General features: G+C 36.6%; 2 protein-coding genes across 2 annotated transcripts in view; both read left to right on the top strand.

The window, feature by feature from the left end:
* Positions 1–6,002, top strand: part of LOC150094459 (uncharacterized) — a 216,094-nt gene extending 210,092 nt beyond the window's left edge. The window contains exon 6 of the mRNA XM_090412323.1: positions 4,786–6,002. Within this exon, the coding sequence (XP_090268449.1) occupies positions 4,786–5,853 (1,068 nt within the window). The 3' untranslated portion in view covers positions 5,854–6,002. The remainder of the gene's footprint in view (positions 1–4,785) is intronic.
* Positions 5,877–27,736, top strand: part of LOC150094458 (uncharacterized) — a 41,519-nt gene continuing 19,659 nt past the window's right edge. Inside the window, exon 1 of the mRNA XM_090412322.1 lies at positions 5,877–6,767. Within this exon, the coding sequence (XP_090268448.1) occupies positions 5,999–6,767 (769 nt within the window). The 5' untranslated portion in view covers positions 5,877–5,998. The remainder of the gene's footprint in view (positions 6,768–27,736) is intronic.

Genomic DNA, 27,736 nt, shown 5'->3' with positions numbered 1-27,736 from the left:
CTAGGATTTTTTAAAAAATTTGCTTTTTATGGTGCAAAGACATCAAGGTACTGTGCCAGGACACAGGTCACAACAATACATATCGGAATTAGTTAGTAGGATAATCACAAACAAACAAACAAACATCGGAATTAGTTAGTAGGAAAATCACAAAACAGGAATTTGATCAGGAATCAAGTGATTCCATCACTTGATTCCTGATCAAATTCCTGCCATTTAAGCCTCAAGGGGTGTACAGTATATGATACATAAGAAATTTACATCATTACTAACTTCCTATCTACAGTTTTCCTCCAAATCAGTCTGTTACTTGTCAAGACTCCAACATTATCAGATCTTATATTTCTATCTTCTAAGCCACTTTTTACCATATCAATCCTGTCTTGGTCTTCCTCTGGGTCATTTTCCTGCCAGCCTTGCAGAGAACACTTGTTTTGCTAATCTTTCCTTGCCCATTCTCTTTAAGTAACCATACCACCTGAGATTAGCTCTGCTAAGGCATTCCTGGATGCTGACAATGTCAAGTTCTTTCCTAATATCATAGTTTTTAATATGATGTTGCCATTGATGTCATCTGTTCACGCCCCTCTAATCTTTCTCAGGATTCTCATATCTGCGATTTCTAGTCTTTGGTCAAGTGTTTTACTTCTGACTCAGCTCTCAGATCCATAAGTTAAAACTGGTTTGAACACTGTCTTGTATACAGCTAATTTCGTGTTCCGACTAATTTCTCTCTTATTCCATATGAATTTATTAAGCTGAGTTCCTAGCATACCAGCTTTGTTGATTCTGTTGTCTATTTCCATATTTAGTTTACCATCTTCACTAAAAATCGTGCCTAAGTAGCTAATATGTTTTTCTTATTCCACAGGGTCTCCATTCACAATGCAGTTGACATTTTCTTCTGTCTATTTTCATTGTCTTTGTCTTGTTATTGCTGATCTTTAGACCATATCTATTACAACAGTTATTCAATATAGTCAGGGAATCTTGCAGATTTATTTAGAAGTATAACATCGTCCTCATAAAGCAAGGAGTGACATTAACATCTCCAATTTTGATATCAGGTTTACTACTACTTTCCTTCATAATGTGATCCATATAGAGAATAACAGAGGGAATAATGTACATCCTTGTCTGACACCAGATTTGACATAAAACCATCTTCCTGTACTTCCTTCAATTCTAACTGCTGACTTATACTCAAATAAAGACTAAGTATTGCTTGATATAATGCCCTGTTGACACCATATAACTGTAGTGTATTGAATAGCTTCTCTCTCTTGGCACCTTGTCATATGCCTTTTCCAGATCTACAAAACTTTAATACAGATCTTTGTTATATTCCCATGATTTCTCAACTATTTGTCATTAAGTGAAGGTCTGATCCTGACAGTCTCTATTTGGCCTGAATCCAGCTTGTTCTTTCCCAAGCTTTTCCTCCACAATTCTTCTCAACCTTTTCTCGGGTATGCTTGCATATATCTTACTAGGAACACTCAGTAGGGAAATACCTCTATAATTCTCACATTCAGTTTTATTTCCCTTTTTATATATGGGTACTATGAGAGCTCCACTCCAATCATCGGGAATTCGTCCATCTTTCCAATCTTCTGAACTAAGCAGTGCAGCCACTGTAAGACTTTTATACCTCCATACTTCAGCATTTCTGGTCGAATATCATCTACTCCTGCTGATTTTCCACATTTCAAGACTTTGATGACTTTTTCTACTTCTAGTATGGATATGCATTACTGATTGTATGCCCATTGAGTGTTTTTTTTACCACTGTGCAATTTTTCAGAGTAATTACTCCATACTTTAAGCATATCTTTTTCTCCTGTTTTCATATCACCTTTATCATCTGTAATTCCTTTTACAACACTCTCTCCTCCATATCTGAGCTTCTTCAACAACGTCCAGAATATCTTGCCACCTTCTTGATATTTATTTTCTATGTTCTTACCAAAGTCTTCCCATGACTTTTGTTTAGCTAGTTTTAACACAGTGTTTAGCTTTCTAACATTTGTCTCTGTATTCTCTAAGAGCACAAGCTGACTTATTTGCCAAGAACTTTTGATATGCTTTCTTCTTTTCTTTCACTGCCTCTTTAACTTCCTTTGTCCACCATGGAGTTCTGATTTTTCTATCCTTGCAGACAACCTCACCATATGCCTCTCTGGCTGAATCAATCAGGGTTTTCTTCAAAGCTTGCCACTTAATTTCCAAGATTTGGTTCCTGATATCAATCTCTTTCATTTTTTCTTGAATAATGCTTGTATATTTTAGTCTACAGTTCACATCTGAGAGCTGATCAACTGTATTTGCTTTAAAACTTTCTTACATATTCATCTTTTCAGTATGAGATTCAATTTTATCCTGCTCAAGACTAAATAGTTATCACTTCCAATTTCAAATCCTCTGTACACTCTGGTGTCCTGCACCAGGGAGAAAATATCACTGTTGACTATAACATAGTCAATGAGACTTTTCTTATTCCTTGCCTCTTCTCTCCATGTGAATTTGTGCACATCTTTATGTTTGAGCATGGTGTTAGTAATAACCAATCCATATCTGGAGCAGAAATCCAACAGGTATTGGCCATTATTATTACTTTGCTCTTTTCTCCAAATTTTCCCAAAACATTTTTGTATGTCTGACAATCATTTCCTACTCTGCTATTTAGATTCCCAACAAGGACCAACTTTTCCTTTTTCATTGTATCAGTTGGTTTCTCTGAAGCCTTAAAAATTCCTCCACTTCTACTTTAGTAGAGCCTTCTGTAGGACCATAGGCACAGATGTCTCATTGTCCAGTTCCCCATTCTGATATTTGTCCACATCACTCTTCTTGAGACTGCCTGCCATTCAAGAAGATTATCTCATATTTAGTGTTGAACACTATGGCTGCTCCTTCTTTTCCTTGATTGTCATTTCCTGAATATAACATTTTGTATTTATTGCTCAGAAAGATCTCACCGGTTTTTGTTTCAGTCAATCCTATTATGTCAATCTGGTACTTATCTAATTCCTCAGCTAGCTTTATTTCTTTGCCATTCAGGCTTCTTATGTTGATCTTCTTACTGATCTTTAACTCCGGTGATGTTGAGTTGGGGTGTGGTTTCAAATTTGTTCCAGTAGCCGACTTTTTGCTGTTCACCCTGGCTCCCTGGCGAAAACAACAGTGCCTTGTTTAACCGGGCGACATCCCAGCTAGCATGAAATTTTTATGTTGTACCATCATTTGGTCGGCTAAATCCCACATTGCTAGCCCATCCTCGTTTGTTCAGTATCCAGGTAGATACCTAACAGGGTGCACCATGAGACGGTGAGGATTGGACATTAGGTCAGAAACCCTGGTCTGTTTTCAGTATTCCTTTAAAGGCTATGTGGAGATCTCCTCTTAGTTATACAGCTTTGACACTTAAGCAACCCTCAAGCGATTCCTTATCAGCTTAATTCATTCATGTGGAATTTACTAAGACATTTAAAGGGTTCAGCAAAATAATAGGTTTTTCAAATTAAGGAGAAAGTTTGGATGGATTTGGATGGCTCGTATTTCAATGGGAAGAATTTTAAAGGGAGACAAGTGTTTGGTGTGTACTAGTTTAGTGGTTCCATTGCAGACAAAATGGAATTAATGCTGAGCTACAGGGAATTATTTATTGCACAGTAGGTGGTGTAGTATATGTTCTATTTCAAATGATGTATTGGAAATTGTGAAATGAAGTTGTGACATTTCTGGTTGTTTTGATTGCACTGAAGTTATGGATATACACCACTTCACTACACTCTGTTATGCATGCCAGCATAATATCGAAACTGTAATATTTAAAATAGTCACAGGATGTTAGCTTTTGATGTATATTACCAGTATGGATAAAGGAGTTGATTGTTTGCTATACAGTCTTATTTGTAGAATTGCATGATGTTTCTCACAAACCAGGCAAGCTGTTAGAATATGCCATTAACTGATATAAAATCTCTAAGTCAAAACAGCCCAACCATTATTATACATATTGGGTTGTATCCATAGCTAAGCTGCTTTGCCCAGATCATGGTTCTTTAATTTTGCGATAAGAGAAGAGGTCGAGTAATGATAATGGAAAACACGATTATGGGATCTCCTTACACATGATTAGTGTTTGGAACAGGATTGCACATTTTGATTCGTACATAATAAGCTGATTGCAGGAATGATATACAAGTCTTTTCTTTTTAGAGATATTCATGACAAACTTATTTTATTACAATGCATAACAATAGGACAGCAGAACTAGTGTTCAGTGAAGAAAAAAAAGTTAAAGAACTATTTCAGTTATAATGAAAATATGAGTAACTTATTTCATAGTCAAGACTTCTCATCAGGTTAGTTTGAGGCTGTTTTTCATTTAATAAGCATACAGCTCTGCATTTTACTTTTTTTTTTTTTAAAGCTATTTCCCAAAAAATTCATTCTCAATTTTTTTAGTCTGAGAATGAAGGAAAATACTGCAGTTAAGCTTACTAGCCAGCAAGGTGTTTTGTGCAGTAGAGATCAGTTTAAATATTAACATTTCATGAGATTGTCAGATTAACTATGTCCACACCATTCTACTCTGCTCTATATTCATAAGACAGTATAATAATTTTTAAAGAAATTGTACAGTTTTTGATACATGATCTGTACTGTTTTATTTTTGATAAAATAAAAAAAAAAATTATGCTAGCAAAATTGTTTGTGTGCAATTTTCTTTTTAAATAGTGTTTTTGCTTTTTTTTTTTTTCCCCTTTCTTTCTTTCATAGGTGAGACACTTTCCATCTTATGGTAAAATATTTCAGACATCAAAATCAGAGCAGTTGCAGAAAGATACACTGCTTTGTAGGGTGTGCAATATTCTGCAGTCTAATTTTGGAAAAAAACAGTTATTCCTTACTACTGAAAATTATTACAAAGCACACTTCAAAGAAATACAAAAATCAGTTGAAACATCTGAACACTATCCACAGGATTGTGATGATCTCTCTAAGATAAGTGATATAGCTTGCTCTCTGAAATCAGATCCAGAACATCATCAGTTCAAAAGTAGAACACAAGGTGACAAAATTAAAGGATTTTCTTCACAGCTAAGTTGTGGAAATGCTTTTGAAACCATGAGCTGTACCAACAATGAAAACTGTAATGAAAATTCATTTGGAATCATTAGTCATCAGAAAGGTATGATCAAAGAAAGACCTAATCAAAGTGATTCAAAACTGAATCTCCAGAAGAACATAATCAGTATGCCTTCAAAAACACACTTGACAACAGCTGGGAGTAAATATTCCTGTTTAAGAGAAATGGAAATAGGAGATTTGAAAAAGAAAGCACCTACTACCTCCATTTCTTTAAGTAACAGACAGTCAGAAATGAATTGTAAAAAGAAAGAAATGGAGAAAAAAGACAAAATTTCTGAAAACATATTGCATAGCAATAAGGAATATCCCTCTACTAAAACAGAACAGAATGAAAAAGGGCCTGTGCTTTCACGCACCACTGGTGATCAGTCAATTAAAGCAATCCAGAAAAACCATTCCACTACAAGTGGAAATAAATATGCCATAATGAGAGAAGTGGAGCAATTGAATGTAACTAATTCCAAACCCTCAGCAATTATACTGCAAAAAGCAAGTGAGGGTATAAAATCTCTAGATGAAAAAGAAAATCAAGAACTATTAGATGATAAAGATGTGCAATCAAGAAGTATCAAAGATTCAGAAAAAATATCTCAGAAAAGTCATTTTACTACAAGTGGCAGTAAATATGCTATGATGAGAGAATTAGAACAGTTGAATGTGAATAATTCTGTTGAAAAAAAAAAACCCACCAGTTAAACTGCAGAAACCAAATGAAAGCATCAAATCTACAGGTATAAAAGAATACTTGGATGAAAAAACTCCACTGGGGGAAACCATAAGTGACCCAATAAAAACATTGCAGAACACTCATTCTACTACAAGTGGAAGTAAGTATGCTGCAATGAGGGACCTAGAAAAATTAAATAATTCCATCACAACTAAACCCTCAATAATCAAGCTTTCGAAAGCAAATGGGGATGACCCACTAAAAGATGAAAATGCAAACCACCAGTTGGATATTGAGGAAAAAAGTTCAAAATTAAAGGATACTACTGATACAGGATTAAATCTTAAGATAATACCAAAGCCTGCACTCTCAAGGAAGTTGGAAGCCCCTGGAGAAAGCAGGAATATTAAGAAACACAAACAAACATGTAAAAGAAACAAATCATGTATACATTTTGATGGCAGTGCTGCTAAAGAATCAAAAAGAAAATTGGAAAAAAGAACTGAGAAAAATTTGGAAAGTGATGATCTTTCTTGCTTGGATAGGTCAAGACCAAGGAAGAGATCACAGAGAAAATACAGTGAAAAGGACCAGGATGGAAGTCGACATTATTCAAAATCAACTGCTAAGCATTTGGATAGTTCCAGATCTCAAAGGTCTCATAGTGCAGAAAAAGATGCTAATTGCCGAAACACGGAGACCAGTGATAAATATTCCAAAAGTCGCGCACATTCTATAGCAGAGAGAAAACCCTTTCATGATATCCATAGGGATAAAGATGATGAAGACTTGTTGTCAAAGACAAAGCAGGATGAAGATCTTAGACCTCATAATATCAATAGAGACTGTTTGGTACCCAAGAGAAGATACGATGATGATGACAATTACAGATCCTTCAAGAATGACAGACAGAATAAGTGCAAAAAAACACAAGTTGATTTGGGTAAGTATTTAGTACACGTTACTTTTAGTTGTATAAAGTATATTTGCTGTTTTCATATTTGCAGTTAAACTATGGTCGATGCCCATGAAATTATTGTATAATGTTATAACATTACGAAAAGCTCATGTTGAATGATTTTTCTATATAAAAAATAATGCAGAACTATTTTCGAATATTTCAGGTCAGCTTTCGTTACAAGTTTGCCATATAGTGAAAGTTGACCTGCAATATTTGAAAACAGTTCTTAAGTTTTTGTCGTTTGAAATATAAACTATTTAATAAACATCCTTTTATAATATAGTTTGCTTGATTGTTTCTTTTAGAATAACATTGTATACTCATGGGGATTTGTTTATCTTTTAAGTAGCTTATTATAATGCTTGCCTGTAATATGTCTTTACAAAGTGGAATAAATCAGTATTCCAATTTCATTATAGAAGTTAATCATGCTATTTTCAGTGTGCCTCTAAAAGTTAATTAGTGTGTTTTTTTCTTACTTTATTTTATTTATTATTTTTTTAGCAGTTTATTCCTTCATACTAAAGGAATTGACCATCGAATGTTAATGCAGATAGATAGTTCCACAGGATTAAAGCAGCAAGGATTGAAAAATGGTAGTTATTATACTGATTTTAATGTTTGATACTGACTCTCGTACTCAGGTGCTGATAAAGCAAAATGTGTCCTATACAAAAAAGAGTGTAAAGTGAGTGAATATTGAAATGCTTTATCTCATCACCCTCTCTTTATTCAGGAGGTGATTCAAAGCATTATAGGGTAGCTGTGGTACCGAGGAAACATCAGACAAGAGCTCTTCTTGATTATAATCCCATGAATAACAGTATTGTTTTTATTACACTTAAGGCTCATCCTGCCAATGTGCCAATCGTGGTTATAATACACCCTGCACAGATAGGCCTGATGAAGAGAATGAGAAGTTCTATGAGACTCCAAGACTATTTTGGACTTCCTTCCAAGGAGAGATGTATTTTAATCTTAGGTTACTTCAATGCAAAAGTGGAAAAGAATATCCAAGTGTGACTGGTTTGGTCTAGGAGAATGAAACACATGCTAACAGATTAGTCAATTATCAATACCTGTTTCCAGAAGCACCTATGATGCACCTATATTTGGATATCTAATATTGATAGGTCAGGGCACCAGATTGATTACATCCTGGCACTCCACTGATGGAAGAGCATCTTTAATGTGCAGACTTCTCCAGGAGCCGACTGTTGTACAGAAACCATCAGCTAGTAAGAGCCAAAGTAAGACTGAGACTCCAAAATCTTCCAAGTCTGTCCTGTCACACTAAACTGGATGTCAGAGTAATCCTAGTGGGTTCACAGAAGAAACATCAATATGGTTGGATGCTTTGGGAAGGAGTCAAGGTCATAATACAGGATGCAGCCAAAAAGTATCTAGGTCTAATTTAGAAGAGCGAGAGACCCACAGATATTAAATTTGACATTGAATCTGATTGAAAGGAGGTGGTTGAGAAGCAAAGGAAAACGGGGGCCGAAGAATATCAGAGACTACATAGAACAGTGAGAAAAACCAATTAGGCATGACAAGGAAAATAATTATGCTAACAAATGTGGAGATTCCAGATGAGGAGACACAATTATAAAAGGATGTTTCATTTAGTTCATGACCTTAAGCACAAATTTAAACCCAAGTTGAAAGTTATTGAAGACATGAATGGAGCAGCTGAGAATAATTGGAAATCAGAAACAGATGGAAAAAAAGTATGTGAAGAACTACATAGTGGAGAGAATAAGGAAAATTTAGAAGAGCACTCTCACCAGGAAAATTTCAATTTGGAGCTACCTCCATTTAAATATGAGATTGAAAGACCAAGTTAAACAGCTTAACAACAATAAGGTCTCAGGTGCAGATGGAATCTCAGCAGAGTTAAGTCCACAGAGGATGGAGGGCTAAGAACATTTCATAGATTGATTACAAAGGTATGAAAGACAGGATCATGGCCTAGAGACTAGAAGAAGTTGGTTTTCATACCACTGCAAAAGAAGAGATATATGATGGACTTCAAGAACTATGAAATTATTAGTTTAATTGCTTATGCAAGCAAGATTTCATTGAACATCATGTTAGACAGGGTTGAGGCAGAGATGCCTGAGGAACAAGCAGGTTTTAGAAAAAGTAAGGGTACCAGAGATCAGATCCTTTGTCTTAGACAGATCATAGAAAAATATAAAGAATTTAGACTCCCTGTGGTAATTTGTTTCTTAGACAGCAAGGGTTGTCAAGGACTGTAAAGCTTTTGACTGTGTTCAGGCATGTGAAACTGTGGGAAGTAATGAAAAGTATTGGTTTTCCTCAACACATTATCAGATTGATAGCTAACTTGTACAGTGAGGAAATAGCCACAGTAAGAACAGGTGCTAGGTTAACTGATTGGTTGCAGGTCTGCAAGGGAGTTAGGTAAGCATGCATACTGTTTGCTTACCTGTTCAGTATATTTGTTATTATGCATATATGCTGTGAACAGTGTTGGATGAACTTAAGATAGGAATTAGGATAGGTGGCAGATGGATTAGTAATCTGAGGTATGCTGATGATACAGTACCCTTTTGTAATGTCAAGAAAGAACTAGGACAAATCCTTGACAGAGTTAATGAGATCAGCAAGAACAGAGGACTTAAACTCAATCTTAGCATGACAAAGATTATTGTTCTCAAAGGAAATATAGACAGGGAAGCTGCTGAGAAACAATCGCACCTTAATTGAGAAATATTGGGGAAGTCAGCAAATTTGTGTAATTGAAATCGGTCATTAATGTGAAGACTGTAACTTTTGACGTCTTCATTCAGAAGACATCAAAAGATGATTAAGAATGGCTAAAACAATGGTCAAAGACATCTAAAATCTGGAAGGATGAATTACTCTCCATAGGAACAAAGCTGAAGCTTCTGACTTCAGCTGTTTTTTCAGTAGCGGCTTATGGATGTTAATTTGGAACCTAAAGAAGTGATTTAGAAAAAGAATACCCGCATTTGAGATGTGGTGTTACAGGAGACTGAAGATCTCATGTGCAGAATGGTAGATAAATGGATGGGTGTTAGAAAGGACTGGTAGAACTTTAGGTTTCAAAGGGTATTGACAGAAGAAAGCTGAAATACTTTTGACACATTGAAAGAATGGAAGAAGGAATTCTCAAAACAGTAATAGAAGGAAAGTTCCTGGAAAAAGAGGTAGTTCCTCAGTGAGATGGATCGATGATATATCTGTAGTGGCTGGTCTTCAGAGAGTTGAAGCCTCCAGAAAAGCATACAACAGGACCACGTGGTGAGGACCAAGAAGGGAATTGACTATACGTGGATTGTTCGATAAGTCCATGCAAAAATGAAGAAAACAATTTTTTGGGACAAACATGTTTTATTTTTCAACATAGTCTCCTTTGAGGTCTATACACTTAGTCCAACGATGCTCGAGTTTTTTGATCCCGTCCATATAGTATGATTTGTCCAACTCTTCAAAATAGGCAGTTGTTTCGGCAGACACCTCATCGTTTGATGAAAATCTCTTTCCTGCCAGTCATTTTTTCATGTTTGGAAACAGATAGTAGTCCAAGGGAGTCAAATCTGGAGAGTAAGGGGGATGCGAAAGGACTTCGTAGTGTAAATCAAACAATTTTGCGGTCACAGTTGCAGAAGAGTAAGCAGATGCATTGTTGTGGTGAAATAGAATCTTCTTTTTTGCCAAGTGTGGTCGTTTTTCCTTTATTTCATTAATTTAAACGATCCAGCAAAGACACATAATACACTCTGGTAATTGTTTTGCCCTTTTCCAAGAAGTCTATGAAGATTATGCCACAAGCATCCCAGAAGATGGTGGCCATAACCTTTCTTGCTGAAGGAACAGTTTTCGCTTTCTTTGGTCAGATTCCCGCTTGCAACCCATTGTTTTGACTGTTCCTTGGTCTCACGCTGGTAGTGATAAATCCATGTTTTATCCACTGTTACGAAACAACGCAAAAATATAAACTGGATTCCGCTGAAACAGCTTCGAGCTGTCCTTGCAACAGTTCACTTTTGCAAGGACAAGTGTGAGCAAATACGCCACCCATCTTGTGGGTAGTTTTCTCATATGTAAATGTTCATGTAAAATATTATGTAGCAATCATTTGAGATGCCCACAGCCTTAGCAATTTCATGCACCTTCACTCTTCTATCATCCATCACCATATCATGGATTTTTTCAATAATTTCTGGAGTAGCGACCTCAACAGGGCATCCAGAACGTCCAGCGTCACTTGTGCTCATATGACCACTTTGAAAGTTACTAAACCACTTATAAACCGTTCTGATTGAAGGTGCAGAGAAAACTCACCATAATGTTTATCAAGCTTAGCTTTTTTTCCCTGAGTAGTTTTGCCTTTCAAAAAGTAATGTTTAATCACTACACAAAATTCTTTCTCATCCATTTTTCACAAATCACGGTACTTGATCGATTCAAATGAATGCCATACACAGAATAATAGATCTATCTGACTGAAACTTAGTGTGCGATCCTCCAACAGTTGCCAGCAACTAAAAATAACTTCGAACTGGTGACGCCATCTCTTAGACTTTGCACGGACTTATCAAACAACCCTCGTACAGTATCTGATGATGTCTAATGAACCTATGGATGGGTCACCTCCTCTAGAAACATCATTTCATTCCAAGGATTTGGGGGGGGGGGGTAAAGAAATAAAAAAAATGTTTGAGTGAGTAATGGCTGGAGTGAAAAAGAACATATTAAGTTATTTTACTGGTTTTGTAATCTGCATTATCAGAGCACAAGTAATTTGTGACAGTACACAAAAAGTAAGACTTAGTTAATAATGGGAACTGTTGATATAGTCTAAATGTGGTTGTTTATACAGGCATACCCTGACTTATGGCACTTCACACTTACTGACCTTTTCGAATTGCCACTTATCCCGAAGTTACGTCACTTGCTTCAGCGTAACAGCTTTTTAGTACTGTGAATGCTATCATATGAATGGTGTTGCTGTCTCACTATTTTCGGTGTGGTATTAGATGCGGCTCATGTCACACATCTTTGTGTTATTGTGTTGTGCTCTATGATTGTGTGAATATTGAACTGTTCTTAACTTTTATTGTACTATTTTTGTTGTGATTAAACTTAATATAATGGCAGATAAAGGTGAAAAGAAAAGTTATGGACTATTTCATTAGATTCGAAGATTAGAAACAAATTCTTGCTGAAGTTAAAAGTGCTACTCCAATGAACACTATGTGGAAAAGGGATAACCTTGTCGCCAATATGGAGAAACTCTTAATGGTGTGGATAGATGATCGAATTAGTCACTATGTTCTCTTAAACCAGTCTATTATTATTCAAAATAAAGCCCCAGAGCCCTTTTCAATGACATAAAGGCTAAAAAAGATGTTGAAGTAAACTTGCAAAATTCTCTCCGAAGCTTTCAGTCATCATAGCTCTTTTGGAAAAGCATGAGCCAGATTTTGAAAGAAGTTTGAAAGTAAATGCTGACATTGTAAGGGGTTATGCATATTACATGGAAATCTACAGAGAAAAGAAAAGACATTCTAATTCACATACAGCCTTAAACGGGCACTTCTTAAAAAAGTCCAGCACCATCAACATCTACTGAAACTCTGTCTAACATCAACCCAGCCTCATCAAATATAGAAGATATTTGATGAGGCTGGGTTGATGAAGCACTATGTCATCAAATATATGACATAGTGCTTCACCTGACCAACAGCAAATGGCATTGCAGCACATGAACTCATTCAATAAACCAGATATCATACCATTATGTTTTTGATTTCCATCATAACCACACTTTCTTCAGACTTCAACACAGTGCTTCGACTTAGACATTTTCGAGTTTACAATGTCCCGAAGGTAGCATAACTCCAGAGTATTACTCTATTTATCTAGCATTCTTAAAATGCTGTGTCTTGTGTATTAGGGAGGTGGGGAGATTTCGCAGGGTAGATATTTGTGTTTTATCTAATTTTGGGGGATTATGGCCATTGTCAGAAGTGTAGTGAAGAAAAGTTAGTTTAGTGTGGAGAACAGTGTCATTGGAATAGATCGTTCTGCCACACGGGTTGATGTTTATGAAGGCTCATAAACATCATCCAGTGTGTTTATGAGCCTCCATAACTCAGTCGGTTTAGGCAGTGCCCATTGGTTGGAATGACCTAAGTTTGAATTCTATGTTGTAAAGAACCTTTATCAGAGCTTTTCAGTTCAAGGTAGGTTAGCTGGTCTCATAGAGATGGCTTTGTTTTCCTTCCAGAAACTTGGGTTTTTCATCTTGCAAAACCGGCAAACCAGATAGAAGAACATGCACAATTTACAGGCATGGAATACTATGGGAATAAGGATTAACTCCTGTTCTGTCAAATCTGGTTTTGAAAGCCTGCATGGTCTATTCATCAGCATAAAACAGAAGGAAGGAGCTGTAAGATTTTTATAAATAGAAAAAGATAATGAACTATTTGTTTCTATAGCTTTCTAGTTGACTTCCTTGTGTGCTTTTGCTCTGAAGATGTGGAGTAGAAAACCACCAAAGTATTAGTAAATTCAATAAATAGTTTTTTTTTTTTCCCCTCTTGATATTTCTTTATTATTATTACGGGCAACTCCAAGGAGTCCTTAGACTCATCGAGGGAGGCCCTAAACATCATGTTGAGAATTATTCAGCATATGCGCAGTATCTAGCATGCTTTGCTTTGAACTCATTCACAGTCATTGCACCCACAACAGACTGGCAACCTATTCCACTCATTCACCACTCTCCAAACAAAAAACCTAGTTCTAACATCCTTGCTAACTACACTCTTAGTTTCCATGGATGGCTACTAGTTTTCCCACCACCAGACCTGTTCTGAAAAATTTCCTCTGAATTAATCTTGTAAAAACCTAGTAATTTGAATGTTTCAATTACATCATCCCTTTTCTGCTTATCAACAAGTTTCTGTAACCCACAAATCTTCAACCTATTCTTGTAAGGTTCATTCCATAGACCTGCTGTCATCTTGGTTACTTGCCTCCGGATCCTCTCCACCTCCTTCCTGTCACCAAGAAACCCTGGCACCTAGATCTGTGCACAGTAGTCAAGTGGAGTCTTATCAAGGCTTGATAAAGAGGAACAATAACCTGCTTGTCAATGTATTCTTCAGTAACCAAGTGATCTGATGAGCTGCTTTGTGCCCCCTGTACTTTAACTCCCTATCCACCAACACTCCCGAGTCTCTGGCTCCATCAGTTTTGTGGAGTACAGTTCCACCAATGTGGCATACTGCCGATAAACTTTTAACCCCAAAATGCATAATCTTACTTTACCACATTAAACTGATGTCCATTCTCCTTTGCCCAGTCTGCCAATCTATCCAAATCATCCTGTAAAATTTTGACATCGTGTATTAACTATTGCTTTATCGAACTCTGCATCATTGGCAAATAACTGAACAGTTCCTCTCAAATCCTTTCATATATCGTTAATGAACAAATTAAATATCAGTGGTCCAAGAATAGAACCCTGCAGCACACCACTAGTCACAGGCATTCTTTTAGACTCTACTTCTGAGTAGACTACTCTCGGATATCTCTCCATCAACCATCCTCCTATCCATCTCACCAACCCTATATCCATCCCAATGTGCTGCAGTTTACTGATTAGAATTCCATGTGGTATTCTGTCCAAAGGCATTTGCAATGTCCTGCACTATCACTGTAAACCCATTACCTTTATCTAAGTTAGCTGTCACTGTATTATAAAACGTGAGCAAGTTACTGAGGCATGACCTACCCTTCACAAAACCATGCTATTCCCCCCATACAGTATCCCATTTCCATCTATCTATTCCTGTATTTTGTTCTTGATGACGACTCCTGATATGCTGATCAGTTGATTATTTGTATCAGTCTTGGAGCTTTCTTTATGCAATGGAATTATTTTCCCCTCTTCCCATCCCCTTGAGACTACCCCAGAGTTGAGACTTTTAAACAAACAATATGGTCAAGGGCACTGACCATTCCTTTGCTGCTTGATGTTAAAACTTGAGCTATTATAGCATCCATTCCCACAGCTGTATTCACATTAAGGCTCTGTAATATGCTTTCACCTCCATTTCATTTACCTCAGTTCTCATATAAGCCATCGGTTCCCTCATTCCTGCAAGATCACCACCTGATGATATACTCTTGCAAAGTGTTCACTTAGTAATTCTACTATTTCAGCTGATTCAGTTAACTCCTTACCATTGGCATTCCTTAAAATCATTGTGCTGTATACATTCTTTCTTTTACTTGCAGCATATTGAAAGAACTATTTGGGATTTTCTTTAGCCTACATTGCTAACTCCTTTCATAATTTGCTTTTGCCTTTCTCCTTAAATTCCCTCCATAATTGTTTCTTTTTTTGCAGCTCCAGCTTGATGATGTTATTCATCCATTTAACTCCCAATTGATTTACTCTCCTGACTAGTTATGCAGTCTGCCATTACCTCCCTCAAACACTCTTTTACCACTTCCCATGCACTATCAACATCCAGCTGTTTAACATGCCATGGCACTGTTCCCATATAAGCCATTGGTTCCCTCATTCCTGCAATATCACCATCTGGATGATATACTCTTGCCAAGTGTTCACTTAGTAATTCTACTATTTCAACTGATTCAGTTATCTCCTAACCATTAGCATTCCTTAAAATCATTGTGCCATATACATTCTTTCTTTTACTTGCAGCATATTGAAAGAAGTGTTTGGGATTCTCTTTTTTTTTGGTGGTGGGGGGGGGGGGGATTCTGATCCAAGCAAACTCCTAAGCTTGTCATACTTACCAGCCCAGTAATTTCATATATATCCCCATCTTAACTGAAAATTCCACACATTTAGTCACCTCCCAGGTCAAGACCATGTGATCACTCTCACCATTTGGTGGCAATGTGGTTATATTCGTTATGGACAAATTCTCAGAGGTAACTACTAGATCGAGCACTCTTGAACCTCTAGTTTGTTGAATTAAATGTTGTCTCAGGTAATTATCCCTTAGTAACTGCATAATGTCCATTTCCTTCTTCCCTTGTCCCATATGTCCTCTCCTCCTTCCAGTCAATGTTACACTAGTTGAAATCTCCCATGCTAATTACCTATCCTCCACTCATTGAGTCTATTTGCTGATGCATATACTGTCTTCATCATCTTCTCCATCCTATCATCTATAGCAGCATCCAACTGTATATTTTGTTCTGTTGACCTCAATCTCACAGCAGATAGCCTCAAATATGTTATTTTCACTGTCCTGCAGTCGAACTTCTACTCTCTTTGGTTGTAGTTCATCGGCTATCATCAATAACACTTCTCCCCTCATTCTTTTCTCTTTATCCTTCCTGAACCCACTATACCCTTCACATTCTATCCAACTAACTATATCATCTTCTGTTGTTGAAAGTTTTTCACTTAGTTATACTATAAATTAAAGATACCATGAAATTATATACTTGGTTTAATTCATTATCCAAGCATAAGCAAACAAAGTCTGGGCGGTGACCCTTCCCATAATGCACAGCGTTATGCATATCTGCAAGGAGATGTGCTTTGCATTATGGGATACTAAGGCAAGTGATGTGAAGTCATACCAACTTTCCCACAAGTTACCCCAGTCCTGAAAGATACTTCAGGCGCAAACTTTGTTTGCTTACACTTGGATAATAGATTAAACCAAGTATAAAATTTATTGGTATCTTTAATTTATATATCATCTTCTGTTAGCCATGTCTCACTAATGCCAATAACCTTTGGCCGGGATGGGCCAACCAATGCCAAAAATTCCTCCTTGTTCCTAATGCTCCTGGTATTAGTGTACATAAAGTGCAAAAGCCCCTTAGACCCACCCCATCTTGATGCTTTATACCAATGGTGTTCTACCTTTTTTACTACGCGAGCCACTTTTCTATAAAAAGTTATTCAGCGATCTACTCTCTTATATAGATCACGTTCCCCCAACCTGATATCTGATTACGCACAAATAAACAACTAAAAACTTTATTTGTGTATTTAAAAATTTATTTATCACTTTTAATTATTTTAATACAACAAAAAAATATATATTGGAATAAAACATTTATTTCTCTCTTTTGGAAAACCAAAGTTAGAAAAAAACAACAGATTGATTACAAACTCACAAGTTACAGGAAATGCTGGTTGATTTAAAAAAAAAAAAAAAAAAAAAAAAAAAAAAAAAAAAAAAAAAAAAGTTAATGTGAAATTTGGCATTGTTTGGGCCTTGGAATATTTTCATAGTCAAGTTGATATGAACAAGTAGCCAATTGCAGACAATCATCCAAATGATCATTTGTAATTTGGTTTCTTAATTGATTTTTTATGAAGGTCATATTTGAAAAAGCGGATTCTGACAAGTATGTCGATCCGAAACACGACAGAATTTTTCATGCAATATCAGTTAATATTGGGAATTTTTCATGTGCATACTTCCAAATGACTTCATTGTTTATTGATTTTAAATGTAAACTATTCTGAATGTTTATTATCTCAAGTTCTACTTCAGCTTGGTTTATATCAAATGGCCCACTAATTTTATTTGAAATTTCTGTGATGTTCAAGTTTTCTTGAAATGGATTATTGATAAAAGATGCAATCATTTCAGTTTTATTAAAATCTTTAAATCTTGAATTTATTTCTTCTTCAACTAATTCTATTTCACGAATAAATTCTTTTAAATCATAGCGAAGCATTTCTTGATTTTATTCAAAAAATTTTAATAGATATGGGAAATGTCTAAATTCGCAGTCATTTATATTTTCTTTAATATAAGTATGTATTGTTGGAAAGTTTTTATTGAACTTAACATGTCAATTAAATTATTATCTCTACCTTGTAACTCTAAATTTAAATTGCTTAATTTCGTACTGAAATCTACTAAAAATGATAAGTGTAACAACCATCGTTTATCACTCAATTGTGGATAAATATCTCCTTTTTCATCAAGAAAAATTTTTATATGGTTAATTAATACAAGAAATCTTTCTAAAAATTGACTTCTGCTGAGCCAGCGAACATTATTGTACAACAGAAGTTCCCTGTCATCATCTGCCTGTAATTTAAATAACTGCTGTTGCAGGGCTTTTCCTCGAACAGAATTTACAATTTTAAATGTAATATCCAAAACATCTTTTGTATTTAATCTTTTACTACACGGTGCTTGTTGGTGAATAGTACAGTGGTACGTTAAAAAATCTGGATATTTGTCATCGTTTTTACATAATGAAATGAAGCCTGATTTATTACCTATCATTTCAGGAGCACCATTAGTAGTAATAGACACAAGTTTAAAAAGCAGAAGTTTGTGTTGTTTCACAAATTCATCAAATGCCGAAAAAATGTCTTCTTCCCTAGTCCTTCCCAATAATGGTATAATTTTCAAAAGTTCTTCTTTACTTGAATAATCTTGAAATACCACGCGAATAAATACCATTAACTGAGCAATATCAGTGAAGTCGTTTGATTCATCAACACGTAATGAAAACACAACACACTGGTGAATGTCTGACATTAGCCTGGCCTTGGAACTCTTCCTTTCAGCAATTTGAAACCTTGTCTGCAGCCTAGAAGTAGTCTTTCTCTAGCGACGTCTCGAACCAAGGATCTCCTTTCTGGAAGTGGGGAACTCCTCTCTCATGGATCCGAGCAGTCTCTCTGCCCGGATCCATGTTGGTGACGGCGACTCTGGACTGGGTAGCCTCCTCTCTGTCAGCAATTCTGGAACCGGGACTTCTTCTGCTTGCTTCAGTCCCTTTTTATTAGGCCTCCTCTGAGAATCGGTATGAGTCTTTCATCTTAAGTTTCAAGTTCGGCACGCCTTTTGTTCTTGTCCACTTTCTTCTGATTGTAAGTGCCGGCCATCGGAAAGTTGTTTGAACTCTTTCTGACTGACTTCGGAGATGTTTACACTTAGAGCCTGCAAGCCTTTCTCATACATACAAGTTTCAATAACAATCTTTCTAATGCCACCATGTACAGTTTCGGCGACAAAAACATTGCCTTTGTTTTTAACACTCTAACATATTCTTATTAAAGCAGTATATACAGTTAGCTTCAAAAGAGTTATTTACAAAAACATCTAATACAAACTATACCGAGACAAACGAACTTTATTTTTTTGCAATATTCACATGGGACTAAACCTAAGTAAAAAAATCAATGTAATGTGCTTTGGAATATTTAAGCTACAATCAAGTTTTTATACTTTACTTATAATCGTATTCACTCGGCTCGCTGTTTGACTTCCACTAGTCCAAATTAATTCATTTACCCAGACTTATAAGAAAATGACTGATTTGACAATTTTAACGAAAAATAAATAAACAATAGCAATACACTTAAAGCGCATTAAAAATAATACAAAATAATGATAAATAAAATATGTTTTCAGTTTTAATTAAATTTGTAAGTAAGGAGGAATACACAAGAGTGATCAAAAATCACTCCGCGATCAACGGGTTGAACACCCCCTGCTTTATACTAACTGTCCCGTTCTGTACCAGTAGCACTAATTTAGGCATATTTTACACATTCTTACACACAACTGCTCACTGATATCTGCATATCCACTCATCAGCTTACCCATCCCTCCTAAAAGCTCTAGTTTCCCTGATTCTGCATATCCACTTTCACTTCATTCAGCAACATTTTTTCAGTCTCCGAAGCAGGGTCTGCTCATGCATAGGCACTGCAGAACTGCAGTTACTATAGCAAGTGCAGAGCGTTCTTTTAACAAATGAAAATTGATAAAGAATTATCTTCGGTCAAGTATGTGCGAAGATTACATGCCATATTGCTTTTTGCAAAAAGCAATATGCCACGTAAGCAAATAACTGCCCTAAAAAAGTTATATAATAATAAAAATATTATTATTACAAAAGCCGATAAAGGAAATGCAACAGTTATCATGAATAAAGAAGAGTATAACAGAAAAACGCAAGATCTCATATGTGACAATTCCACATATCAAATTATACATCGAGACCCTACCAAAAATCCACAAAACTAATATTCCCCTACGCCCCATAGTTGATAGCATAGATAGTCCCACATATAAACTGGCCCGGCATTTAGCCAAGTCGCTTGCCCCCCCCCCCCCCCTTTACTGGCAACTCCTCTACTTTTGTAAAAAATTCAATCCATTTCAAAACACTGGTTAAAAATCTAATCCTAAAAGATTCAGACATAATGGTTAGTTTCGATGTCACCTCTTTATTTACCAATGTACCACTTATAGACACTCTTGATTTAATCAAGTCTAAATTTTCCCCAGATATTTTTGAATTATTTCAATTTACCATGAATGCAGGTTACTTTACATGGGGAGGAAAATTCTACAAACAGATTAATGGTACTGCTATGGGTTCCCCCCTCTCTTCCCCGTTAGCAAATTTTTACATGGAACACTGAAAACAAAATACTTACCACAGCTACATACAAGCCACAAGTGTGGTTACGCTATGTAGATGATGTGTTTGCCATCTGGCCCCATGGACAAGACACTTTGGATGCTTTTGTCACCTACCTAAACAGCCAACATCCCAAAATTCACTTCACAGTAGAAAAAGAATCAAATAACTGTTTACCATTTCTTGACACATTAGTCACCTGCCTTTCAGATGGATCACTATCTTTTTCCATTTACAGAAAGCCTACACACACAGGAAGATACCTACATAAAGTCACATCATCATCCAGTCTAACAGTATGGCATTTTAAAAACACTTACACGCAGTGCCAGAGCCATTTGTTCTAACGATACAGCTTTGACCACTGAACTCCAATACCTGCGCCATACGTTCTTAGCCGACTGCTACAATCCCTACAAAATAGATAAAATACTACATAGGCCCATTACTCTGCCCTCCCCTAATACACAAGAATACAACATGACCATTTCTATTCCCTATATCAGAGGTACATCGGAAAAGATAGCCAAAATATTGTTGAAACATGGCCTTCGCACCACTTTCAAACCTCATGTCAAGCTGGCAACTCTGATCCGCTCGCCTAAGGATAAACTTCACCCTTTAGCACACCCAGGAGTGTATGAAGTTCCGTGTGACTGTGACTTGGCCTATCATAGGCAAACAGGAAGATCAGTGAACATTCGCCTGGAAGAACATGAAAGATACATTCACTACTATTACTATGGCAAGTCGGGACTGGCAGACCACGCTTTGGTCACTTTCACACAGGATTAGATGGAGGAAAATGAATGTGCTATTTAGGAGTCTTTATAGATCTGAAAGATTATTTTTTGAGTCAGCAATGGCTTTGAAGAATTCTCCCAACCTTAACAAATATGGTTGCATTAATTTGCCAAAAATTTGGGAGACAATTATCCTAAGAAAAACTCCTGCGTAACTGCTGTTTTTTTTTTTTTTTTCTCGTTAGAGGGCGCCAAAAAATAGGACTTTAGATCTTTTGTCTTTTGCAATTATATTGTTTCACTCACTCACTGTTGCGTTTACAAGTGTGTTGTGCTCTGATGATGCCGAGTTGAAAATCAACGAAATATAAGCGTTAATAAAACATCTTTGTTGATAAAAGTGTTTGTGGTGGTGTTAATACCGTGGATTTTAATACTATACATGTTCTAAGCATTATGTAATACAAGCACTATTCAAGTTTACAGTATTCTTTTAAGCACATTCAAACTAACGTTTGGCTTTTAGACCTCTTCAACACATTATGCCATTAGTTCATATTTAACAGAATCAACATCTATCGTCTGTACACAATCTAGGCTATTAACATAAAGCAATTTACTTACAAGCTCACTATATCATGTACAGTCCTGAATCGTTAAGGTTGAATTCCGCTGGCTCATTTCATAATCTTGCGCTACGGTCGTGATCGGGCACTATCCGACGATTGTCGTCGGATAGTGCCCGATCTTCCCTCCTTGTAACAGTACTGCATATCTTCGGTGATGTCAGAAACTGGTTCGGCTGCAACACATCAGCACACACGTGGATCAGTACACTCGTTGAAGAATTTCACGGAAGGCTACCTTGAAATACGTCCTTTTCTACCAGCGAATTCCTCATGATCCCCAGAACTACTGCTCGTGGGACCTTGACTCTTCCCCTCTTTTACCGGAGGCTCCCTTGTGTCACCCATGCTTACGTTAGGTTTTGGCGGCAAAAAATACATAATTCGATGAAGTTTGAGCCAGTTGTTGACGTTCAGTTTATTAGCCTAATCTTGTCTGATCTTTACCTCATTTTTCCCTTCTTTTTGATGTGGAATTATTTCAGAGGTCTTTACTGTTAGTTCCCCCAGCTGCTTAATAACCGCATCAAGCCGCTCCATCATAGGCTGCTGTATCCTTTCTACCTCCTGTTTAATTATCGAGCGTAATTCCTCCAGGTCAATAGGTTTTATTTCTTTCAGGATGGTTATCTCATTTTCAGTTATAAGTTTGATGTTAAACTCATTTCCTTGTTCCTCCTCCCTTCCCTTACAATCTATCATGGACTTTCCTTTAATCGCACTTGAGTCCTTCTCACACTTAACTTCACAAGAGAAATCATTTGTCTTTTTTATTACATGAACTTGGCTGTTGTTAGAAGCAGGACAAATGTCTCCAAGCTTCTCCTTCACAGTGAGGTGACATTCTTCAAGATTGGTGATCCTCCTTTTGTATGCGGTCTCCTTTAGTTCATCTTTGATTCCCAACCTGAACTGGTGGAATACCTCCCAGTCAAGATGAGGTTTATCGTCATTGGAGACGCTTAGACTATTTACAATGGTCAGTAGTTTATTGTAGAAGTCCATTATACTCTCCTTCTTTTCTTGAGCATGCCTCTGCAATTTCCAAAGGTTTGGGCTTACACTTCTTACCCTAGAGAACTGGGAAATCAAGGTGTCCTTGAACTTAGTGTCCCTCAGTATTGGGGATGAATACAGAAAGTTCTTGGCCGTTCCGACCAGTTTGTTCCTAAGTAGAATTAACAGTTGGAAATCTGACCAGTTTTCAACCTTTCTCAGCTCCTCAACGAAACTAAAAAATGATAGTACATCATCATTGTCATCACCAGAAAATTGTGGGATGACGAGTTGAGGGTTTATGGTACGAAAAAAATCCTTGTCTCCTATTGTGGCATTATTTGATTGGTCACTATTTGTAACTTCAATATTCAGGATTATTTAACAAGAAAAGTTTCTCAAAAGTTAAAACTTATAACTACCTGATCTGTTACCAAAACTGTCTTAAAATCCACCTTATTCTTGGCATTATTTAAGTTGATTTAAATCCTGTCAGCTGTGCCATTTGTAATATTTGGTAATTTGTGAGGGGGGGGGGTTATTATATTGTTTATGGCATTTTTTTTACTCAATGTATTTCCTCTCTTACTTTGTTGTTTTCGTGATTGCTTGAGCTTGTACAAAAATGCCTGTATCCTTTAATCTCTAACTTGCATATAATGCTATTATTTGACCTAAGTCCTTTCGTAATATACTTAGCTTACTCCCACCCCCACCCCCTTCTTAATGCTGTAAAGCATGCTCTCACACATGCTAGTATTATAGATTGAGGAAAAGCCTCTGGCTGGGACCAAAACCTTAATCTACGATGCCATAATTCAAATGTATTAATCCTTAAAAATTTATATTTGTTAACAATCGTGTAAAAGCATTTTCTATCTTTCCTTTACATACAAAAGAATAATTTAGCACTTATAATAATGCCTTAAATCAATTTTATCTCAAGTAACTCCAGATTATTTAGTGGCTGTTACTTTACTTATGTCCCACAGGTTCGATTTGTTTTTTATGAGACAGTGCATTGGCTAACAAAGATCAGGTAAGTTATTAACAAAACTAAACATGTTTATTCTAACTAAGACAATTGATATACAAAAGAAATAGGGCATATCACTTGTCTGATTCTCCACACATTCATTAAAACGATTCACTTAAAGCATTAGACAAAGAAATTATTTACACTCAACTTATTAGACACACGGATGGATTTTAGCACACATAACCTTACTCTCATGACAAATAATAAAAGGCAAAATTATACTATAGACATTCTAAGCATTATGTAACACAAGCACTCTTTAAGTTTACAGTATTCTTTTAAGCACGTTCAAACTCGCGGTCAGCTTTCTGACCTCTTCAACACATTATGCCATTAGTTAAACGGAATCAACATCTATCGTCTGTACACACATTCTAGTCTATTAACATAAAGCAATTTACTTACAAGCTAACAATATCATGTACAGTCCTGAATCGTAAAGAGTTAAGGGTGAATTCTGCTGGCTCATTTCTTAATCTTGCGCTATGGCCGTGATCGGGCACTATCCGACGGTTGTCGTCTTGCAAATCCCTTCCTTGTAACAGTACTGAATATCTTCGGCGATGTCAGAAACTGGTTCAGCTGTGACAAATCAGCACACACATGGATCAGTACACTCGTCGAAGAATTTCACAGAAGGCTATCTTGAAATACGGCCTTTTCTACCAGCGAATTCCTCATTATCTCTAGAACTACTGCTCTTGGGACCCTGACTCATCCCCTCCTTGAAAAGCTTGCCACAGGAACAAAAAAATAAGAGAGAGAGCTTTCGCCCCTCAATCTCCACCTTTTATATAATTGGCTGTTCCTTGGCCTTCTTTCCAAAATTTCCCTGATTTACTGGAGGCTCCCTTACGTTAGGTTTTGGCAGCAAAAAACACAATTCGGTGACCTTTGAGCCAGTTGTTGACCTTCAGTTTACTAGCCTAATCCTGTCTGATCTTATTAGTTACAATTGCTTGTGGTTCTACATTCAGTTAAGGGGATAACAAATCCCTCATTATTTTAAAGCCGGATACGAAACTCGGAGATCGAAATCTAAGAGTTTCATGTGAAAGAACTATCGGCGAGTCCAAGCGTTAGTCACTACCTGGGTGGTACAACACTAGGGCAACTCGGAGCAAAGGTGGAGCAAGATCCATCACTATCCTTAATATTTTCTCATAATGTAAAAGCAGCTCTTAGGAGATGTTTTACATTATGAGGAGAGGTCACTATCCAGACTGGTTTTGACCTTTATTGAGGTCTCATCAGTGAGTAGGTAGACCTGGATAATACCAAGGTTTAAGGGGTATATGTAAGTTTACCCCTACTTTTCATATCCGGCTTTAAAATAATGAGGGATTTATTATCCCCTTAACTTAATTTATGCCGCCGGAAAAATAGCCTCTTGGCTCTTTATCATAGGTTCTACATTCAGTTATTCTAACATTATATTTCAAAATTTATTACTTTACAGTAGATTATATACACTTTGAATTATAAGTATTTTATGGCCCATGTAAAATCGATACAGGTGAAAAATATTTCTATATTTCACCACAAGAGATTTTACAGTAGGCCTCAAGTTTAATAGTGCCCCAAGTGGGCTAAATTGGCTGTTGGGCTGAAGTACAGAGGATGAGCATTTCCCAAATTTGGGTAGTTTCATGCAACCAAATTTATTTAAGTTAGGATAGTTTCTTAAGGTAGAAGTAGATTCAAGGGAAAAGTCTTTCATATTTATATTTACTCTGATGGAATAAAGTGGCTTTCTCCCAGCATATTCAATAGTGGGTGTCCAAAGCATGGTCAGTATCCCGAGTAGCTGTAGTGATAGAAATGGATATAGTCCTTATGTTCAGTAATTCATATGTTTGCTGTCCTGCCTGTTTGGCCAGCAGGATAGTGTACGACTACAAAGGACCTGATAAACACCTGGCAGGTCTAGGGACTATGACTGGTCTTTGGTGGAAAAGATAAGGGATGCTAATTTTTTTATGTGTCTGTGAGTGGTTGAAAGGTTGGTAAAGATTTTTGTTAGTTTTTCAAATGTGCCTTGAATATATAGAATAGTGAGAGCTTTGGTGTAGTCTCTGTTCTGAAGAGGGGGACAGAATGTGTGTGTGTGGGGGGGGGGAGTTGAGGTTTTAATATTTTTGGATGTAATAGGAATTGAACCATCGGCTAAGAAGGTGGTCAAGTTCAGTGGAGAGGGCACTGTTATCTGAACTAATTAATTTAGCCTTGTTATATAAACTTTTAATAATCCCATACTGTTGAGAGGGGATGTGATGTGAATGTGAATTTATCTATTGGTGTGTGTGGGTCTTCCATAAACAGAGAATGCCAGGATCCATCAAGCTGGTGTGCTGTGTAATTAAAGTGTCTAGAAAGGGAGACTTCTCATTTTCTTTTTCTGATGTGAATTCGGTCCCAGGGTGTTGATGGTTTTGATGTCTTAAAAATTCGGTGTGTTAAGAGAAAGCTCTAAACTATGCGCCATATAGATCCATTGTTTGGCTATTCTTTGTTGATGATGTGTTCTCCATTTTGCAGCATGGCCTGAATGCTCTCAACATATTTTCATTCACGTAGATTAAGTTCACATTGGAAAAAGAAAATGACAACAGGCTCCTTTTCCTAGACACTTCAATTATATATCAGCTTGATTGATCCCTGACATTCTCTGTTCACAAAAAAACCACACATATACCAGTAGATACATTCACAGCCCCCCCCCCCTCCTTCTCAACAGTATGGAATTATTAAAACTTTTATATAACACGCCTAAATTAATTAGTTCAGACAACAATGCCCTCTTCACTGAACTCGAGAGGAAACTCAAGTTTGACCACCTTCTTAGCCAATGGCTACAATTCCTACCATATCCAAAAAAATATTAAAAACCCACATACCTTTTTCCTTTCTCTCCAGAACAGAGACTACACCAAAGCTATCTCAATTTCATGTATCCAAGGTACATCTGTGGGAGTTAAATGAATAAATAGCATCACTAAACAAGAGCTACAAAAAATAATTTGTTCTGAGAATTTGAGGAGAAAAGTGACCATCAGACATGTGAGCAGTACAAAGCACAGGTTAAAAAGGTGAGTGGTATGGTAAGGAATACAAAATCAGAGTAGAAAAGAAAATTAGCTCTGTAGGCCAAAGGTAATTCCCAAGACTTCTTTTGGTATGTAGCAACAAATAGGAAGAATGATTATGGGAGAATAATTTTTGATGAATGCTGGTGGTAGGGAGGTAACCAAAGAGGCAAAATAGCTGAATTATACTAAATGATCATTTTGTAAGGGTATATATCAATGCAGTATCATCCAGGTGGAGATACTGCGGTAACAGTGGAGGCTAAAGCTTATATGGAAATAGAGATGCATAGGATGTTACAGAACCTTGAAGTATGCGAATCATTGCATAAAGGAGGCCCCAAGACTGACTGAGAAAGCAAATTATCAACTAACTAGCATCTCGGGGGTGGTGGTGGTGAGATACCAGTCAGTAGTTTATTCAGGAACAGAGTGCTGTACTTCAACTTCTATTGCATTGCATTTGTACAGTAATGATATAGGAAATGATCTGAGGAGAAATATTCAGTTTGCTGATGATGCAAAATTGGCTAGAGCAATAGTCAGTAAAGATATTAAAATTATGCAGAATGATTTAAACCAGCATTCTTCAACCTTTTTACACCTGCAGACCAGGGAAAATAGGAGAAATATTTTGCAGACCGGCTGACGGCTAAGACAGAAACATAAACCAGTGTAGATTTTATTTATTAAATCCAATGTTATAAAATTACAATTTTTAGCTAGTGTGACATCTTCTGCTTCTTGGAGGTTAGAAAATTTGATATATGTGACTGGAGTGTTGTTTCTGAGAGACGGACCACCAGGAAATTTCCGCAGACCACAGGTTGAAGAACAAGGATTTAAACAGCCTGGAAGTATGGGCAAAGGAGAATGGATGTCAGTTTAATGCAGCAAAGTATAAGGTTATGCATTTTGGAGTGAAAAGATACCACCTATGTACCATTTTGATTAACTGTACTCAGAAAATTAATGAAGCTAGGGATTTGAGGGTGTTGGT

This window comes from Typopeltis vanoorti, chromosome 22 (genome assembly GCF_054136105.1).
Source record: "Typopeltis vanoorti isolate ZY-2024b chromosome 22, IOZ_Tvanoo_1.0, whole genome shotgun sequence".
NCBI classification, from domain to species: domain Eukaryota; kingdom Metazoa; phylum Arthropoda; class Arachnida; order Uropygi; family Thelyphonidae; genus Typopeltis; species Typopeltis vanoorti.
The sequence above is the reverse complement of the archived record's forward strand: the minus strand, read 5'-3'. Positions and strand labels throughout refer to the sequence as shown.